The 18,589-nt window shown below is 40.4% G+C and overlaps 1 protein-coding gene and 1 long non-coding RNA gene across 2 annotated transcripts in view; one reads left to right on the top strand and one right to left on the bottom strand.

Annotated features, from left to right (window-relative positions):
* LOC135491736 (conserved oligomeric Golgi complex subunit 5-like) overlaps positions 1-18,589 on the bottom strand; it is a 123,946-nt gene that overhangs the window by 78,919 nt on the left and 26,438 nt on the right. The window contains exons 3-9 of the mRNA XM_064777838.1: positions 12,053-12,165; positions 11,622-11,691; positions 7,640-7,891; positions 6,437-6,790; positions 5,497-5,578; positions 4,485-4,677; positions 2,255-2,416 (exon numbers count right to left, since the gene is read on the bottom strand). Of these exons, the coding sequence (XP_064633908.1) occupies positions 2,255-2,416; positions 4,485-4,677; positions 5,497-5,578; positions 6,437-6,790; positions 7,640-7,891; positions 11,622-11,691; positions 12,053-12,165 (1,226 nt within the window). The remainder of the gene's footprint in view (positions 1-2,254; positions 2,417-4,484; positions 4,678-5,496; positions 5,579-6,436; positions 6,791-7,639; positions 7,892-11,621; positions 11,692-12,052; positions 12,166-18,589) is intronic.
* LOC135491011 (uncharacterized) lies at positions 16,026-16,771 on the top strand. Its single transcript, XR_010447770.1, has 3 exons — positions 16,026-16,121; positions 16,356-16,454; positions 16,696-16,771. It is a non-coding gene; the product is annotated as an uncharacterized LOC135491011 (long non-coding RNA).

Genomic DNA, 18,589 nt, shown 5'->3' with positions numbered 1-18,589 from the left:
CCACGGTATGGGATAAGCTCACCTCTGCTAAGAGGTGAGCTAAAAACATGCCACAGTTGCACTAAAACAGCCAATGAACGCCATTTGACCTCCGTGACCTCAGAAATTTGGTCAAATGAAAACCTGCCTGTGATGTATTCTTGCTAGTAATAGCTACCATAATGAAACGGCCAAGGGCCATTGTGCTCACCGTATAAATATTTGGTGGCTAGGAATTCATCCTGGTTAAGAAACATGCAACATGTATAGTGTATAGGTCAAACCAAAGTCGGTATGACATGTGATGTATCGTTGCTTGGAGTACCTACCATAAAAATATCATCAAAAACAAGTCACTAATAAACGAGATATTGCACTTTTTACCTGTTTTAGTTTTGGCCTCCTGGTGGCCAAGTTGATTACCAGATCAGATCGAAATTCGGTGTCCGAGGTTACATGATGTAGGGAGTCATTGACGTAGGGAGTCATGTGTACCAAATTTCAAGTTCATAGCTTTAGTGGTTAAGTGCAATACTTACACTCAAACGACCAATTTACGCATTTGACTTCTGTGACCTTGAAAAGCAAGTCAAATCAAAAACGTATATGATATGTGATGTATCCTTGCTAGGAGAACCTACCATAAAAATGTTATTGAAAACGAATAACTAATAAGCGAGATATCACACTTTCTAGGTTTTCACTTTTGGCCCCCTGGTGGCAAAGTTGAGAATCAGACCGAACTGAAATTCAGGGTCAGAGGCCAGCTGACCTAGGGGGTTCTTTGTACAAAGTCTCAAGTTCATAGCCTTAGGAGTTAACAAACGTGCCACAGTTATGCTCAAATGGCCAATTTACGCCATTTGACCTCTGTGACCTTGACAAGTACGTCAAATCAAAAACCCGTACCAAATGTGATGTATCCTTGCTTAGAGTATCAACCATAAAATTTTTACCAAAAACTAATCAGTAATAAGCGAGATATGGCACTATTCAAATTTTTGTATCAGACCGGACCGAAAATCAGTGTCAAAGGTCATCTGACCTAGGGGGTCATGTGTACCAAGTTTAAAGTTCATAGCTTTAGTGGTTAAGAAACGTGCCATAGTTACACACAAACGGCCAATTCACACCATTTGACGTCTGTGACCTTGAAAATAAGGTCAAATTGAAAACCCGTAGGATATGTGATGTATCATTACTCTGAGTACCTACCATAAAAATAAAATTGAAAACACGTCACTATTACGCGAGATATTGCACTTTTTACTTTTTTTAGTTTTGGCCCCCTGGTGGCCAAGTCGAGAATCAGATCAGACCGAAGTTCGTTGTCAGAGGTTATATGATGTAGGGAGTCATGTGTACCAAATTTCAAGTTCATAGCTTTATTGGTAAAGAAACGTGCCACAGTTACGCTCAAATGGCCAATTTACGCCATTTGACCTCTGTGACCTTGACAAGTAGGTCAAATCAAAAACCCGTACCATATGAGATGTATCCTTGCTAAGAGTATCTACCATAAAATTTTTACCAACAACTAATCCGTAATAAGTGAGATATCACACTATTTATGTTTTCAGTTTTGGCCCCCTAGTGGCCAAGTCAAGAATCAGACCGGACCGAAATTCAGTGTCAAAGGTCATCTGACCAGGGGGTCATGCAAACAAAGTTTTGAGTCCATAGCCCTAGAAACGTGCCACTGTTTTAGAAATAGGATACGACGGACGACGACAACGATGGACACTGCAGACTCCCCTACCGTGAGCCAAAAATGTAAAATGTTTCGGAACAGCATTAAAGGAGTTATTGCATTTTTTCTCTTTCAATGTTTTGCACCCTGGCTGCAAAACGGTTCCAATTCCATGTCTGAGAAGCGGTCACCAAGGAGTACATGCGTGCCAAGTTTGAGTTCCGTACCTTCATTGAAATGTGCCATTCATGTCGAAAGACGACGGATCGTGACGGTGACCAAGGACTAAACGTGGCATCAGGGACTTGGACATGCCTTTCGCATCCACGGGACTGCCCCCAAATGGCTACCACATAGGAGAAGCAACTGTAGCCGCCACTAGGACCACATGGTGATCGACAATGACGGGAAAATGAAGTGACGTTTGGCCAGTATATAGGTCAAATGATAAGATAGATGAAAGTGGAGAAAATATGTTGTGGCCTACGGTCCCATGAGGGATGAAGCACCATAAGAACTAAAAAGGGATTTAAATTAATATCAATTCTTGGTAGTAAGTAATAATTAAATGAGCTGTACATATACCTTGATATTGTTTTGGCAATTCCCTCCACCTCCTCTGTTGTCGGTGGATTAATGGACCCACCAGGGAAAACGAGGTTGATTGGGTCAAACAGACGGGAGAGAGATCGGGATAGATATGCCGTCTCAAATAATCCAAGGGAGTCTCTTAGAGCTTTCTCTGGACTGAAATGAGGAGATCATCAATATCATTAGAATAGAATTACTTCAAACATTACCTCTGGAATGCTCATTGAGAATCAACCTCAAAACTAGGATTTTTGATACAATAGACCATTATTTCGGTTTGATGCACCATTAATTAGGCCACAACAGCCTGAAACACCTGTCTCATGCATCACGATGCAATTCAAGTAAATGCACGACGCAATATACAGTGTCACCAAGTATGGATTAAATCTAAAATCAAATTAAAGTGATACTTTTTAATGGCATTGAATAGTCTTAGTCCGAGATTTCTTGCCCAATGGAGGCCCTGAGAATGTTTAGAATAGAATTACGTAGTCTTTTTTAATTCTTGGACTTGCCAAGTCCAATCAATCCATTAAACACCTCAAATAAATTGCAGCGAAAGGATTTTTGGTAAAATTTTTTTATCTGGATCACCAGGAAAATTGTATCAAAAGTCTCCCAAATTACAGGCAGCATACTTCAAGAATGTACATTCATGCAATATTTCTCTTTGGCTTTGGAGCCTATAAAGTGTGGTCCAGAAAAAATGCAACCAGATACTTCCACTACCAGGGGGGTTAAAAACCATTGATACCAGTACATGGGGAATCTATCTAGAAGAAGAATGATACCAAGGCCGATTGATTCTGTTCAGTAGATTTTGTTGTAGAGACGTTCTTGTGAAGCATGGTTGGAGTCCCTTGGCCAGGTTCAGTGTAGAAAAACGGAATGCTTCTGTTGTAGGTTACAAACATCTCGGTGGTGTGCTAGTGTGCTGAGGGCTAACACGACCTTAACTCAGTTGCAAATGGTCACTGGGAACCTTGTCGACATTATCTCACCTCAGCATTATTACCTAACATTTAATCCACCTACTTACTAAGTTCAATTAACCGGCACAGTTCGATTTTTCCTATGTGCGAATGAAGCCCGTCTGTGTCACGAAATAGGCTCCAAAACAAAAACTACTGAACCAAATCGAGCGATTTTGGTATCATTCCTCTCCAAGAGAGATTCCCCATCCACTGATATCAATCCCTGGTAGTGGAAGTATCTGATTGCGTTTTTTTCTGGACCACCCTGTATAATAAATGTATTACTTATAGATAGATATATGGCACCTCTTATCCAAGTAGGCATGGGTGTAGCTAGTTTTTGACCATGATTACGGCCATAAAATATCAAGAGAAAGCCTCTTGTCCCCCAAGACTGAAAAGTTAGCTGGCCTGGTAGGTGTGTTTAGAAAAGTGTATGACGTCGCTGTGACGTACGAATGCATTTAAAACAGCCTTTCTCAGATGCCATTTTTGCTATCTATTGGAAGTGCATAAGATTCTGATGAAAGGGACACCTAAAAACAGCAAGAGTAACAGAAATTGCAGTTGAATATATCTTCATTACAGCCTACACAATGCCGATTGTGTTCGAATGACATAGGTGCTTTGGCACTTTTTCAAAAAGAGTTTAAGGGGAGCCGTATACATACGGCCATGGGATTCAGCCGCAATCGGTAAACTGACTGTGAATATGTGGTCATGGGAGCGATAGAGTTAAAGATCTCAATTTTCTTGTTGTCTTCCTGTTCCCATCTCTAATGAGTATGCCCATATATAGAAAGAACAAAAAATGCTATTTCTCCGAGACCGCTACAAAGTTTACCCATTTAACCCGGCGAGGACCTTCTCCATATCAACCACGACTTTCAGGAAAAGTTTCGAGGTTATCTGATCTGAACTGACGGAGGAGATGTGCGACAAACTATTTCAGCTCTACGTCCATTATAGTAGTGATGTTGAAATCTCTAGGTCTTATGGTTGCAAAATGTGTGCCTACGTTGATGGATGGAGGGATAGACACCATTCTGAATAGTTATTTTATCAGCTCTGCTGACTTCGTCAGCTGAGCTATTGGGTGATATGAATAAAGGCTAGCAAATGCTTTTACTTCAATTCTGTACAGAAAGGCCAAGTGTAAATGTACATGGAGTTTTAGATAAAAGCATTTACTACTCTTTATTCATATCACCAAATGACAGCAAAATTAGCTTTTTGTGACAACTTACTCAAATATTTCCTTCTCTGCGCCAGATTCCACCAAAAGATCCATTCCTACTGTGAGGTCAACGTCCGGTAAACTGGAAGTAACAGTCACATTCATGTAATCACTGAACTGCTGTAATCTCCTCCACAGATCATTGTAAAGACGAAGAAGCTTTGGGTATTCACCTTCAAATGCTTGCTTCAAGAATGTGGAACCTAGGAGAGAAAGAACAAACAAAATACACATAATGTTGCCATATATGTAAGAATCTGAATAAAAAAATAGGTACATACAGGATAGAACTGGACAACATTTTTGTATTGTTTACAACACAATGCTCTTGAAAACTTAACTAGGAATTTTCAATTAGTCTGGATCTTCGTTTATAGTATGCTCCACAAAGAAAGACAGTCACTGATACAAGGTGACATCAGAGTGCATATGCACCCCGATGATCATGATGATCAAACCCAGTGATTATCGAAAAGAGAGATCCGTTTGTCACACATAACATAGCTTATAATCGAAAAATGTTAAGCAATGACCCCCATAAATGAGTGAATATCGTACGCAATTTAAATCAGAGGTTGCAGCAATTTGAATTCTTTGTTTGGCTGGTGCTTTAGTCAAATGACGTTACATCGACAAAAGTGTAACACGTTTTCAAGTCAGTTCTTGTCGGATGAGCACGACCAGCTTTTCAATGCCTTGACTCCCAGTTTGATTTGAGGACAGTGAGCAACCTCTATATTTATCGCATAATTCTAGGTTAGTTATCTGCAAATTTACACATTAGTATCGCGTGATAATGCATCACTTATCATCATTTACACAAGTAATTGTGTAATGACGTTTGTAATCCCGTTTAACAATAGTATCATGTGCGAATGCCACAGCACGAATTATCACGTAAATATCTTGTATGTGATTAAAAAAATGTTTTTTCATGAATGCCAAAATGTTGTTTTACTTGGCACTAATAGCAAACATTTCCTGCTGTTTAACATGAAATTTTAACACAACTAGAATCTTACCACTGGCAGCAGCTGAAAACTCATTAGTAAGCATCTCTGTCACTTTCAGCCAAAAGGTTTTCAATACATTAACTGGGCCGTCCTGAAAGTGAAGACAAAACTTGCAAAAAGGAAGAATACATGGAAACTGCATAAAGTAAACCCATCACAGGGTCACCATAAGACGTGGGACAGTTGCTACGAAAACAAACAATATTTATCTCATGATGCATTCATGACCACATGTGTTAATAGTAAGGAATCATGTACGATTATAAACATCGTAAAATTACAGAAACTATCACTATCACACCTCCTCCATTGAAATTGATACCTCGGCATAAAAGAATTTCAGAGGATAAAACTGGTCAGAATGATCATTGAATTTATGACCACAATCGAATCTCTTGTTCAGTTCACTGCTTACTATGAACGACCGACTGGACCCTCTTATCAACGAGCATGTCACAACCCCAATTACAGTTAATCATGGTATTACAGAGTGGGTCACGTTATTTTCAAAAAATGCCTTGCTTTAAAAGTGTCATAGTTACAGCCTATTCAAACTATTCGACCTTCGAGAGGAGGTCAAAACGTATCCTGTTAGATACATGATGTATCTTTGCTAAAAGTACCTACTATTAACTTTTCATCGAAAATGGATCATTAATAAGGGAGATATCACACTTTTTATGCTTGGCCCCCTGGTGGCCAAATTAAGAATTGATTCGGACCAAAATTCAGTGTCAGAGGTCATCTGACTTAAGGGATCATGTGTACAAAGTTAGAAGTTTATACATGTAGCTCAGTGGTCTCATATACAGATCAATGCACAGCAATGTACCAGGTGAGGTACAGTGAATCATTGAGAAAGCCAGTTATTACTGGAGTTGATAGTTTTGCTAATAAATATTTTTGCAGATCAGGAAGCATAAAACTAAGCTAAAATTGTAATAGATACCTTGGAAAGTTCATCTATGAAGCAGATGTGAGTGACGGGATCCCTCTTCTTGGCGAGCACCTTCTGTAGATGCTGCACCTGGGCACATGATGAATAGATGTTGTCCATCAACTTCTCCATATTGGTCCAGAGTGAAGCTCGGAATGCTGCAGTGTTCCCAGTTGCTGGTAAGGATGCCCGACCTGGGCCTTTTCCTTGGCCCTGTCCAGAACCAATGAAGCTTTTGACCTCTAAAGCAGCTTGAACACTTTTGTAGAGATTATGATGACAGTCATTGACCACTTTCTCAACGGTTAATTGCAGAGTACCAAGATTATGAAACACTTGCAAAGATGTCGCAACTTGAGTCTGATTCTGAAAAAATGACATTGGAACAGTTTGTTGAAGTTATTTGATAGTTCGGTATAGGGAATTTCTAATGGACGATAACCTACAACAGCAATTTCAAATTTCAGATGTGAGGAGATTGGTGATGGCCTTGCCATCGACATGATAACTTGATTATTCTTTTGTTAACCCTTTCAGGACGAGTCTCGCAAAATTGTGGACGAGTCTCGCAGAAATGCGAGATCGACAATCTTTTCACTACATTGGTTTTCCAGTCATTTCTAATGTCGATCCGCATTTATAACTGCTCGGAGGGGATTCCCGACATCCTGGGGAATGAATACCTTTTCTATTCATGCAAACTTCATAGCGATTCTTACAAAGCCGATAGTTTGATTTCAAAAACTTTCGATTTTGGATGCTAAAAATATTCAGTCCTGAAAGGGTTAAATGTGGTGAACGGATGCTGAATTCGACCCTTTAAATTGATATCAAGGTGATGAGGTGTCAAACCCTTGGGGGGTTAGGGTTACAAGCTATTAAATGATAGTTGTATTAGTCAACCTTGACCTCAAGAGTCAGTGTTTTAACCCTTATAAAATACCCAACCGCGAATGTAGACGGTTTTTTTAATTTCTTGCTTTAACCACTCCTATTATAAACCCAGCTAATGACGTCACTAGGTACTACTGTCACTTTGCTATTCACAAAAGGTTTTGGATGTTTTTTCTTTTTTTTTTACCAGCACTGGGGGCTCACACTATTGGTGTCACTAACAGTGAAGTTAAGATGCCATGCTCTTGAAACAGGATATAGACTCCCCTACGATGAGTCAAAAAGGAGGTTTAAAGTAACCAAATCCAGAAATGACTTTACCTCTGTCTCCATACCAAGAGCCAGCATTCTCTGTGCTTGACTCTCCACATCCTTCCTAGCCTGCTTGATGAACCGCCTGTCTTGCTCCAGCACTTCAATGCCGGCGAGGTCCACCCCTTCAGATAGATAATCAAGTTCATTCAAACTCTGGGCTGCTTTGGTGATCTCTCTCGCGCCTCCCTGGAGTTGACTATGTAATCTCCGACTCAAATACAATATTCTGATGATCCTTCGTAAGAGATCACATGCTTCCTGGCCAAACGGAAAATGAAAACAAATTACTTAATGCGATATCAGAAAAGCTCTTCCACTGTGAGGAGCTCTCTATCTACATGTATCAGCTGGGTACAGCTGATATATAGTCACATTGACTAAATGCACGGCCAACCACCAAAGACCTTGCCAGGGAGTGGCAATCTCCTCTGTTACTGAACGGTCGAAGTCTGAAAACTGTAATTCACAAAAAAGTAAGCTGGCATTTTTCCAGCAGTTGTTGATCTGCAACCAGTTTGATTTCCAGTGTGTTTCTGGCACATGTTTATTCTGCAAGTATCAATGTGCATCTTATACCCTCCCCCCATAAGGGTCGACAAGCATCAACATCGAATTAGCATCGATTCTTGAGCCGAAGATGTCCTCAACCTGATGAAGCTTAAACGATTCCAACTAGCAGTGAAAACCTGTCGATTACAATAAAATCTTTGCCACGATGTCTTGTCATTTTCTTATTTTCAAGGAGTGAAATCTTGCCGATGTGAGTTGCAGTACGCGCAGCATGTGCATTCTTGGGACTTGATACAGGTGAAATATCAAGTCGACCTCTGACCTTTAGATAACACTTCTATTAGGTTAAAATACAAATTTTATAGCGACCAAGGGTTCTTTATTTCAAGCAAACAGAGGTTATAAATGGTTTTTTATAAATCAATGAAGGAAACAGTGAGTTTTTTTCGACAGATGTGGCGTTCTTTCACCTGTTCACAGCGTGGAGGTGCAGGCTTTCAAGTGGGAGGTAAACAGGTTATGTTAGGCATGACATGCATGACGAAGAAGGCTCCGCACTATAAATACGCTAAAATACGTCAATTTTGAAGGTAAGTTCTTTGTTCAAAAAGGCTTAGGATGTTTTGATATAAGTGTGCATTTGAATAATTATTATTCAATACAAATCATATGTGGCGATAGCATGTCAAACAGTTTTGAAGCAAAGATATACTACATAAGTAGACACCAGGGTGATGCCCTGTTGGCCATCTTCTGCCCTGGTATGTCGTTGCTTTGACGTTTTGAAGAGAAATGCACGTGAAGAGGCGGGGATGCTTACACATTAAGAATCTTTAAGATCGTGAAGAGGTGTCGACCCCTTCTGGGGGGAGGGTTTAAGTCACACGTTGATACTTGCATTAGGGGAAGGTAACATAAGGGGAGATTCTGCCACCAGTGTACACACACCATCAGACGAACCATAATTCAGTGGATCATGAACATAATGCAGATCTGACCGAAATCCGGCGGCGGAGGTTACCTAATCTTGGGGTTCATGTGAACTAAGTTTCAAGATCATAGCTTTAGCGGTTAAAAGAAACATGCCATAGTTACACCCTAACGGCCAATTTACGCCAAGTGACCTCTGTGACCTTCAAAAGTAGGTCAAATCAATGAAATAGCCAAGGGCAATTGTGCACATCGTAGATACTTGGTGGTTAGTAATTCACCCTGGTTAAGAAACAGGCTACATGAATAGTATTATATAGGTCAAACCAAAGTCGGTACGACATGTGATGTATCGTTGCTTGGAGTAACTACCATAAAAATATCATCGAAAACAAGTCACTAATAAGTGAGATATTGCACTTTTCCCTTTTTTTAGTCTTGGTCCCCTGATGGCCAAGTCGAGATTCAGATCGAAATTCGGTGTCCAAGGTTACATGATGTAGAGAGTCATGTGTACCAAATTTCAAGTTCATAGCTTTTGCGGTTGAGAAACGTGCCATAGTTACACTGAAATGGCCAATTCACACCCATCCAAATCCAAAAACCCATTAGATATGTGATGTATTCTCGCTAGGAGTACCTACCATAAAAATTTCATCGAAAACAAGTCACTAATTAGCAAGATATTTGACCTTTTACCTTTTTTAGATTTGGCCCCATGGTGGCCAAGTCAAGAATCAGATCAAATAAAAATTTTGTGTCTGCGGTTATATGACAAAGGGAGTCATGTGCACTAAATTTCCAGTTCATAGGTTTAGGGGTTAAGAAACGTGCCATAGTTACACTCAAACGTCCAATTTACACCAATTTACACCATTTGACCTCTGTGACCTTGAAAACTATGTCAAATCAAAAACCCGTAAGAGATGTTATGTATCCTTGCTGGGAGTACCTACCATACAAATCTTATCAAAAACGGGTCACTCATAAGAGAGATATCACACTTTTTAGGTTTCCACTTCTAGCCCCCTGGTGGCCAAGTTAAGAATCATATCGGACTGAAATTCATTGTCAGAGGTCGCCTGACCTAAGGGGTCTTGTGTACAAAGTATCAAGTTCATAGCCCTAGCGGTTAAGAAACGTGCCACTGTTTTTGAAAAAGGAGACGACGACGGCGATGATGGATGATGGACACTGTGGTATTGTATAAACTCACCTAGACGGTGAGCCAAAAACATGTATGATAAGACACAAATTTTCATATCTTGGCAAGAGACCGAGTTGGATTGAAATTTTAAGGGTGTTGTGCACTTCAGTGGAGGTGTATCAATTATGAACCAACGTTTCAAGTTAGTACGTTGAATGGCCTAGGAGACGGGCTGACGGTGAACGGTAATTAATACAATATCTCCCCACATTTTTCGGAAAGCAGGGAGATAACTATATATATAACGTGATCGAGGGCAATTGCAATGTATGCCCCGGCTCCGCGGGCACCAAAAATACAGGCCTGTCACTAAACTGGTTTTGAAGTTATGGGGTGTAAAGGAAAGATTGCAGCCTGGCAGCCATATTAGATATCATGTCAGGTCATACATCTATAGGAAACTCCCCTACACTAGGCCACCACACCACAGAAGTTTCAGGCGTGTCACTCACTCAGTTCTGAAGTTATGGGGGAGAATGCGAAAAACAAAGATGGCGGCCTGGTGGCCATGTTCGATTTTGGATCGGGTCCAAAATCGTTAGAGAACTTTCCCTACACTAGGTCATCACACCACAGATGTTTCAGGTCTGTCACTCACTTGGTTCTTGAGTTGTGGGGCAGAATGCGAAAAACCAAGATGGCGGCCATGTTAGCTCAAAATTGATAGGGAACCTCCCCTACACTAGGTCAACACACCACAGAAGTTTCAGGTCTGTCACACACTTGGTTCTTGAGTTATCGGGCGGAATGCCAAAAACTAACTTTGTTGGCGTGGCGGCCATCTTGGATTTGGGGTCGAGTCCAAAATTGATAGGGAACCTCCTCTACCCTAGGACATTTCACCACATAAGTTTCAGGTCTGTCACACACTCGAATCTCGAGTTATAGTGCAGAATACCAAAAAAGATGGTGCCCATCTTGGATTTTGGGTCGGATCCAAAATCGATAGGGACCGTTTTCCTATTCACCCCATTACACCATAGAAATTAGAGATCAGTCAGGCCACCTGTTCTTGAGTTATAGTTCAGAATGCGAAATCTAAGATGGCCTTGTGGTGGCCATATTGAATTCTGGAGCATGACCAAAATCGATAGGGAACCTCCCACCATCCACTCCATTACACCATAAAAATAAGAGATCAATCGGCCACCTGTTCTTGAGGTATAGTCCAGAATGGGAAAGATGGCTTCCTGGCGGCCATGTTGATGGCGGAAACCAGCTGAAAACATAATGCCCCACCTCACTTTGTTGAACTGGTTGCACAGAAGGAGATTCTTCATTGTCATTCAACTCAAATTGGTCTTTTGAAGACAAACTCACAACTGGATCATTTTAACTTACTTGTAGCCTTCTCAGCTGCGCCGTTCTGGTCAAAATTTTGTTGAAGGGCTCAGTAATTTTACTTCTGATTCTAAAAAGAGATGACAAGATGCACTGTAGTGTATCCAGGCATTAAAGGAAAAGTCAGCAATGCTGGTTATCTGCTATCTTTAGATATTTGGCAGCGATGATTATGGGAGAGGATCCTCTATTGGAGACAAGAAAATTTCATAAATTAGTGTCACCCAAGCAAAGCATATAAAAGTTGACCGACAGGAACGTTGAATTTCAGCAGCACTGGCTATTAAAAGTGTTAGCTGAAGTACTCCAGAGTTAAGTAATGGTAGAAAAAAATGGTATGAAAAAAAATGGCCAGTGTATCTTGATCATCCACCAGGCTTACATAATAATTTAATAATAATAATTTTACAAATTATGTAATGCATTTGTACCTTTCAACTGCAGCTAAAAGAGACTGAATTCTTGTCTGCATCATCTGCAGGACCCCTTCCAAAGTTTCAACTCCGGTGGCCTGGGACAGAAGATCCTCATGATGCGCTACCACCTGCAAATATGAAAAATATACTTATATTTTGATAAAAGAAATCATAATTCAAGTATGTACAAATGTGTGTTCAGACCCCAGGAAACAATCTCCAATTTTATCTAAGAATTCTCCGCAATTTGTTGCTTGTGAAGACCAACAACATTATTAAGACTACTAAAACAGTGGTTTTAAATCAGGAAAAAGATCAATATTTTTTAAAACGTTAGTATGCTTCTTTGCCTCCAGGGTCAGCCTGGAGATGACTGCAGCCAGCTTGAATTAAGCCGGCACCTTTATTTCTTTGGATTCACCTGATTGGTATCTTAAATAATGATTAACTATCCATACCTACATGTTTATGATAGGAATACTAAAATGACTTTAAGTTGTAATGTAATATTGTTAACAGTATATAATGTATATCTCATACCTCAAGTGAGATTCCGTGAACGTCACGTGACAGTGTGATATACACAATGTTGCCCGCTCCAGCCGGTCGACATTTTGCCATGTCTCCCGGCGTGACGACATTCGGCATGTTACACTCCATGGCGGGCAATATTTACATAATATGCGAAGAGTGAATCGTTTCTCGTGGAAAAATTGACAGTCATACGATACTGCCAAATACACACTGAATTCACGAGCATTTCTGTCGAGTTTTGATAGCATATTATAAGTTGATATGTGCCGCAACCAGTGTTTTCTAAGACGTTGGCATCTCCACGTAAATAGCCGATATCAACTGACGCGCCATGTTCTAGATGATGGTGAAACTAGTGTGCTCGCCACACCTGGTGTTTCTATTACCCGAATAAGTCTATTAAGTGTAGGCCTATTCTTAAAATAAACAATGACTTTTGGTGCAAGATAATAGATATTGCCACCTCGCAAAGTCTCGGGAGACATTGCATCCCGGCGGGGTGACATTCGGCATGTTACCCTCCGTAGCGGGCAAAATTTATATAGTGCCATATTTTGGCGGATTATGGTTGGGCAACCCGGAGTCTTCAAAATAAAGAGTCTGGTCACGGCAAGTTTCCTTTGATCCCACAGCTCTCTTGGGCAATTCACTGGAAGCCATGATGAAGTCTATTTTAATCAAGCTACAAACTGAGCTGAGGTGCAAAACAATGATAGAGCGACCCATAATTCGATGAAAAAATATACCCTGCACATCCAATATACCTGTTATTCATCGGGTAAAATTTGAAGAAAAAGATACGTTATACATAATTTATTTCGCCCTCCGTACCTCGGGTAACTTTCAGGGTGCCCGTAAACCAAAGAATATAACAACCGAGGCCCAAGCTTCAATATCTTGGCTGTTTTTACCAGTTTTGATTCCAATGAATAATATTATTCTTCTCAGCTCAATGGCACAAAAAAATAGCATCACAAAGCGAGCATAATCCTTCAGCCCACACACGCTGAAGGTGACATGATCTTAAAGTTTGCTCTGAGGACTCCAACTACGCGCATCATTCATGAGATATAGCTAAAGTAGTTTGTGAGAAAAAGGGACCTTTTTGGCTGACCAGCAAAAGTGCCGAAGTACACAATGGCACCATAGACCATCATATAACTCAATAGTTATGGAGACATGCTCCAGAAACCAATAATGATCAATTTAGGGTATTTGACCCCTGTGACCATGAAAAGTAGGTCGAATAAAAAACCTGGGTATTATGTGATGAAGTCCTTTGAGCAGTGTCCTAAGTAAAAATTTCTTTATTTTAGCTAGCAGAAATCATGGGATATAGCCAAAAGTAATTTTTGACATGAAGTGCCCCCTGGGGCCAAGAGCATAGTTGGAAAATCATCAAAAGTGCCAAAAGGCACAATGGCACCATAACACCTTTAAATGAAACGGCCACGGGCCATTGTACTCACCGTATAGATATTTGGTGGTAAGGAATTCATCCTGGCAAACATGCTACATGTTTAGTAGGTCAAACCAAAGTCGGTATGACATGTGATGTATCGTTTCTTGGAGTACCTACCATAATAATATCATCGATACCAAGTAACTAAATATCATTGAAAACAAGTCACTAATAAGCGTGATATTGCACTTTGTACCCTTTTTAGTTTTGGCCCCCTGGTGGCCAAGTCGAGAATCATATCAGACCGAAATCTAGTGTCAGAGGTCATCTGATTTAGGGGGTAATGTGTACCGAATTTCAAGTTCATAGCTTCAGTGGTTAAGAAACATGCCATAGTTACCCTTAAACCGCCAATTTACCCCATCTGACCTCAGCGACCTTGAAAATTAGCTAAAATCAAAAACCCTGTGATGTATCCTAGCTAGGAGTTCCTGCCATAAAAAATTAAGCGAAAATAAGTCAATCATAAACGAGATATCACACTTTTTAGGTCACAACTTTTGGCCCCCTGGTGGCCAGGTCAAGAATCCAATTGGACTGAAAGTCAGAGTCAGAGGTCACCTGACCTGGGGGGGGGGGGGGGTTATGTGTACAAAGTTTCAAGTTCATAGACCTAGCGGTTAAAGGGAAGCTATTGGAATAATTGCCCAGTCGACCAACAGTTACATAACCTTAACATCTATGTAAACTGCGTATTCTTAAAGAGAGACTTCATAGATATTTGATGTACTGATAAAACTTTAGAAATGGGTTAATGGCAGTCATTTAATCAATCCTGAATGAAAATAATTATTTTCCTACGGATAGTTATTTTTTAATTAGCGTTTTAAAATTTCCAAATCCATCGTCTGCTACGAGCCTGCTGAGACAAGACCACTAATGAATATTCATAGGTTGGAGGGTCGAGGCCTATCAATTAGACGAGTGCATGTTTTTTACTCTCAAGTACATATTTGGAGAGGTATTGAAAAAATATTTGCTGTGGCAAGTCTACAGATATAAATAAATTATTTGATGAAAAAATTAATTTCGAATTTTGCTAATTGGGTAATACGGGGCGTGTTTTGAGTTTTTTCTGCCAGTTGGCTGAAAACAGTGGAAATATCAAAGTCTATCTAATTTGTCGATTATAAAAAAATTTCCGTGGTCAATCACCAATTTCCATCGCACCAGTTACTCGCAAGACTAACCCGTATATCATATCCGAATTTCAGTTTCACTACTTGACGCATTCTTTGATGCGTCGCGGTCAAACATTGACAATTTAACTGCTAAAAGGCTTAAAAAATCAATTGTGGTCTTGTCTCTGCTAAAGAAATTCCAATAACGGCCGCCATGTTGGATGACGTCACGAGATGGACACCCATATCGTGTTTTGACAGCGGTGCTGATAAGCCAAAGGTGTCAGACGAACCATGTTCCTGAATGCTAATTAGAGGGATTATCGGGCTAAACAATGGGATTAACTAGGAACTTAGGCCCCTACAGGCTACATAAAGGTAAAATGTTCTCATCAGCGGCATATACTGAAAGATTGCGATGGATTGTACAAGTGAAGATACTGCCGAACCGCCGGAGAAGAGGACTAAAACCCTGAAGAAGCTGAGGAAAGACCGGGGAAAACGATGTGTTGTTTATGGATGCGGCAACACCACATCAAATAGTGAAATCGGAGCGCATTTGTTTCCTGATAGAGCTGATGATTCTCGGAGATTTAAAGCTTGGTGCAGGGTCGTTTCCCACTCCCGTTCAGATTTCGTTTGGACCAAAAATGCAGTGATATGTAGTGAACATTTTCCCGACGATATGACCAACAGTGTGTCCAGGCAAATGCAGAAAGAAATGCTGGCGAAGGCATATCAGAAAGATGCCAAGGACATCAAAGTGAACTGGAGCCTGGCCGACGATGCGATCCCGTCTGTTTCACTTCTCCCCAGCAAGCCGAAACACGGGACCCCTGCAGTCACAGAACGTCCGAAAGCTACACGAAGCCCTCTCACCCCAGTTCCTGGTCCTTCATCAGACATTTTTACGACCCCCAAATTGACTGGAAGTCGAAATGCCGTCGTGATAAGGGAGAGAAAACGAGTAAGTCATGTTTTGTTTACATTCTTGTTATGCTTATTATGCATTGTACTCATTGTAGGCCTATGTATGAAGCATCACACAGTAACAGTCATGACAGTTTAAGGCCCATACATTTCCTTACTTCCTGACGGATGCATAGAGCAGTTAGACAATATAAGACGAGATAATCAGGGGTATAGACTGACATGTGGGACAATCACTGGCAATAATTTCATTCTTTTTACAATTACATAGGACGTGGAGGCTGCTGGTGCTTGGAAGGAAGCCATGGATTTCCAAGCTGCTATCGAAGCTGATGTCAGTGATGATGAAGATGGTGGTCAGGAATCTGTGGTGAGTTGAGAATCAAACTAACAAGCTGACATTACTCTGGATGGAACAGTAAAAATTTCCCCCATCATCATTGCCTTCCAGGTAAAAGAAAACATTTTGTCTCTTTTACTCAATATTTCGGAACAGACTTTACAACAAGCAGCCATGTAACTAGACTTGACTATGCATAGCAAAAAGTTGAATTCATGAAACAAAGTTTTGGCAATGGTTTTTATTTGAGCTCTTTACTCCACCTTTTCAGCCTTGTCAGACCAAAAGTCAATTCACCCAAGTGAATAGGCGAATTCGGCGACCAAAGCATCGTTCGATGAGGGTGCAGACGAATTATGAAAAACCAAAGACCAAGGTGACAGTCTCAATAGGTAAGTATTTTTAAAGCATAATATACTAATATTGGTCATAAAACAGGGCGACTCCATAAACAAGTAGCTTTTGCCAAATTGAACACAATAGAATTTATTAGGGAACTGAGACAAGTTTGAGAAACTTTTTGTTTTTATATTCAGGAACACAAACAGATGAAAAGGTGTGCAGCATTTCCAGCATTGATGTCAAGCCAAATGTTTCCTCATCAGGTAAAGCTTTTATGAAATGATGTTTTCAGAGAAATGAAAAAGACAAACTGTGAAAGATCTCCGTCAATGTCGAGATAATATGTTGGAACTGAACACGGGAAATTTTCACAGCATCTGCATGTTGTCTCACTGTCAAGAATCTATCCGATTAGTTTTAACATAAAATCGATATGATATTGCATGTTCTAATGCTACATGTATATTGAATTTTACAGGAACACCAACTGGAACTGACCCTGACCACCTTCCAAACATAGCCACAGGAAATTGCCCTCAAGCCAAATCAGCTTCAAATGAAATGGAGGATGGACCTGGGTCAGAATCGTCTGATGATGAATCTCTTGAAGATACGGTTGATCCCCTTGACAAGAGCTATGAACCAGCAGAGAGCGACATCAGCAGCGAGGAGGTCTCTGATGAAGAATTCAACTTCATTGATAATGATAATGAGTGAGTATTTTACTACATTTATGTAACACTACAGTGTCCTTGCATTGAAGAAGGTTGTCTAAAACATAATCATGTAATCTGATATAAGCCATCTCAACATAATAAAAAACAATATAGCATCTAAATGTTATTTCCAGGAATTTCTATAAAAAGGGGCCCAACACTGGCAACAGCTTGTGCGATCATTTTTAAAAAACAGCCTTGTAAATTTACCAGTGATATTGACCAGTCCACAAAACTGATCCTTTTATATAGTCATCACCAACACAGATCATGCAGATTGGAATTTTTCCTGTGCTTTTGACTTTTGTGTATTCTTTGTGAATTTTCTCTCGATTTTTCCGTAGGAAAGATGATCCACACTGTCAGACGAAGTACCTCGTGTTCCACTCGAAATTGATGGAACTCTTCAAGATATGTCCTGTATGCTGTTCCCCAGCCAAGAGACACATCAGGACCCTAGGGACATATCTATCCATTAAGCAATGTTGTTCCAATAAACTATGTTCTTTTGAAAGGTAAGATTGAAGGAAATCCTGTATTTTTGTATGAAAATTGTTGTCATGTTTTTTTCCCCGATTGCCAAAATTTTGGCTAACCAAGTACATCAATCAATTAATACATCTTTCAGCATTAGTGTGACTAAATAATAGCTAGGTGTTTAATAGTGTTTTCTCCAGAGTCCTTTTCACTTGGTACATTTTGTGTCATGCTGAACATTGCTTTCATTTCAGATTTTGGGAGAGCCAACCATTTATCAACCGTATTCCAGCTGGAAACTTGCTGCTCTCCAGTGCCATCCTCTTCGCTGGATCGACTGCAGCCAAAACGCTGAAAGTCTTCAGTTATCTTGGATGCCAAGCGATAAAACGGGGCACCTTCTACCAGCACCAGAGGCAATACCTGTGGCCGGCAGTGATGACAGTGTGGCGGGAGAACCAGCAGGAAGTGTTGCAGCAAGTGAAAGATTCCAGGAAGCCAGTTGTTGTTGGAGGGGACGGTAGATCAGACAGCCCAGGGCATTGTGCAAAAGACGGCTCCTACTCTCTCCTGGAGTTGAATGTCAACCGCATTTTGGATGTGCAATTAGTTCAAGTAAGTAAAATTATA

This window comes from Lineus longissimus, chromosome 7 (assembly GCF_910592395.1).
Source record: "Lineus longissimus chromosome 7, tnLinLong1.2, whole genome shotgun sequence".
Classification (NCBI taxonomy): Eukaryota; Metazoa; Nemertea; class Pilidiophora; order Heteronemertea; family Lineidae; genus Lineus; species Lineus longissimus.
This window is presented reverse-complemented; position numbering and strand designations above follow the sequence as displayed.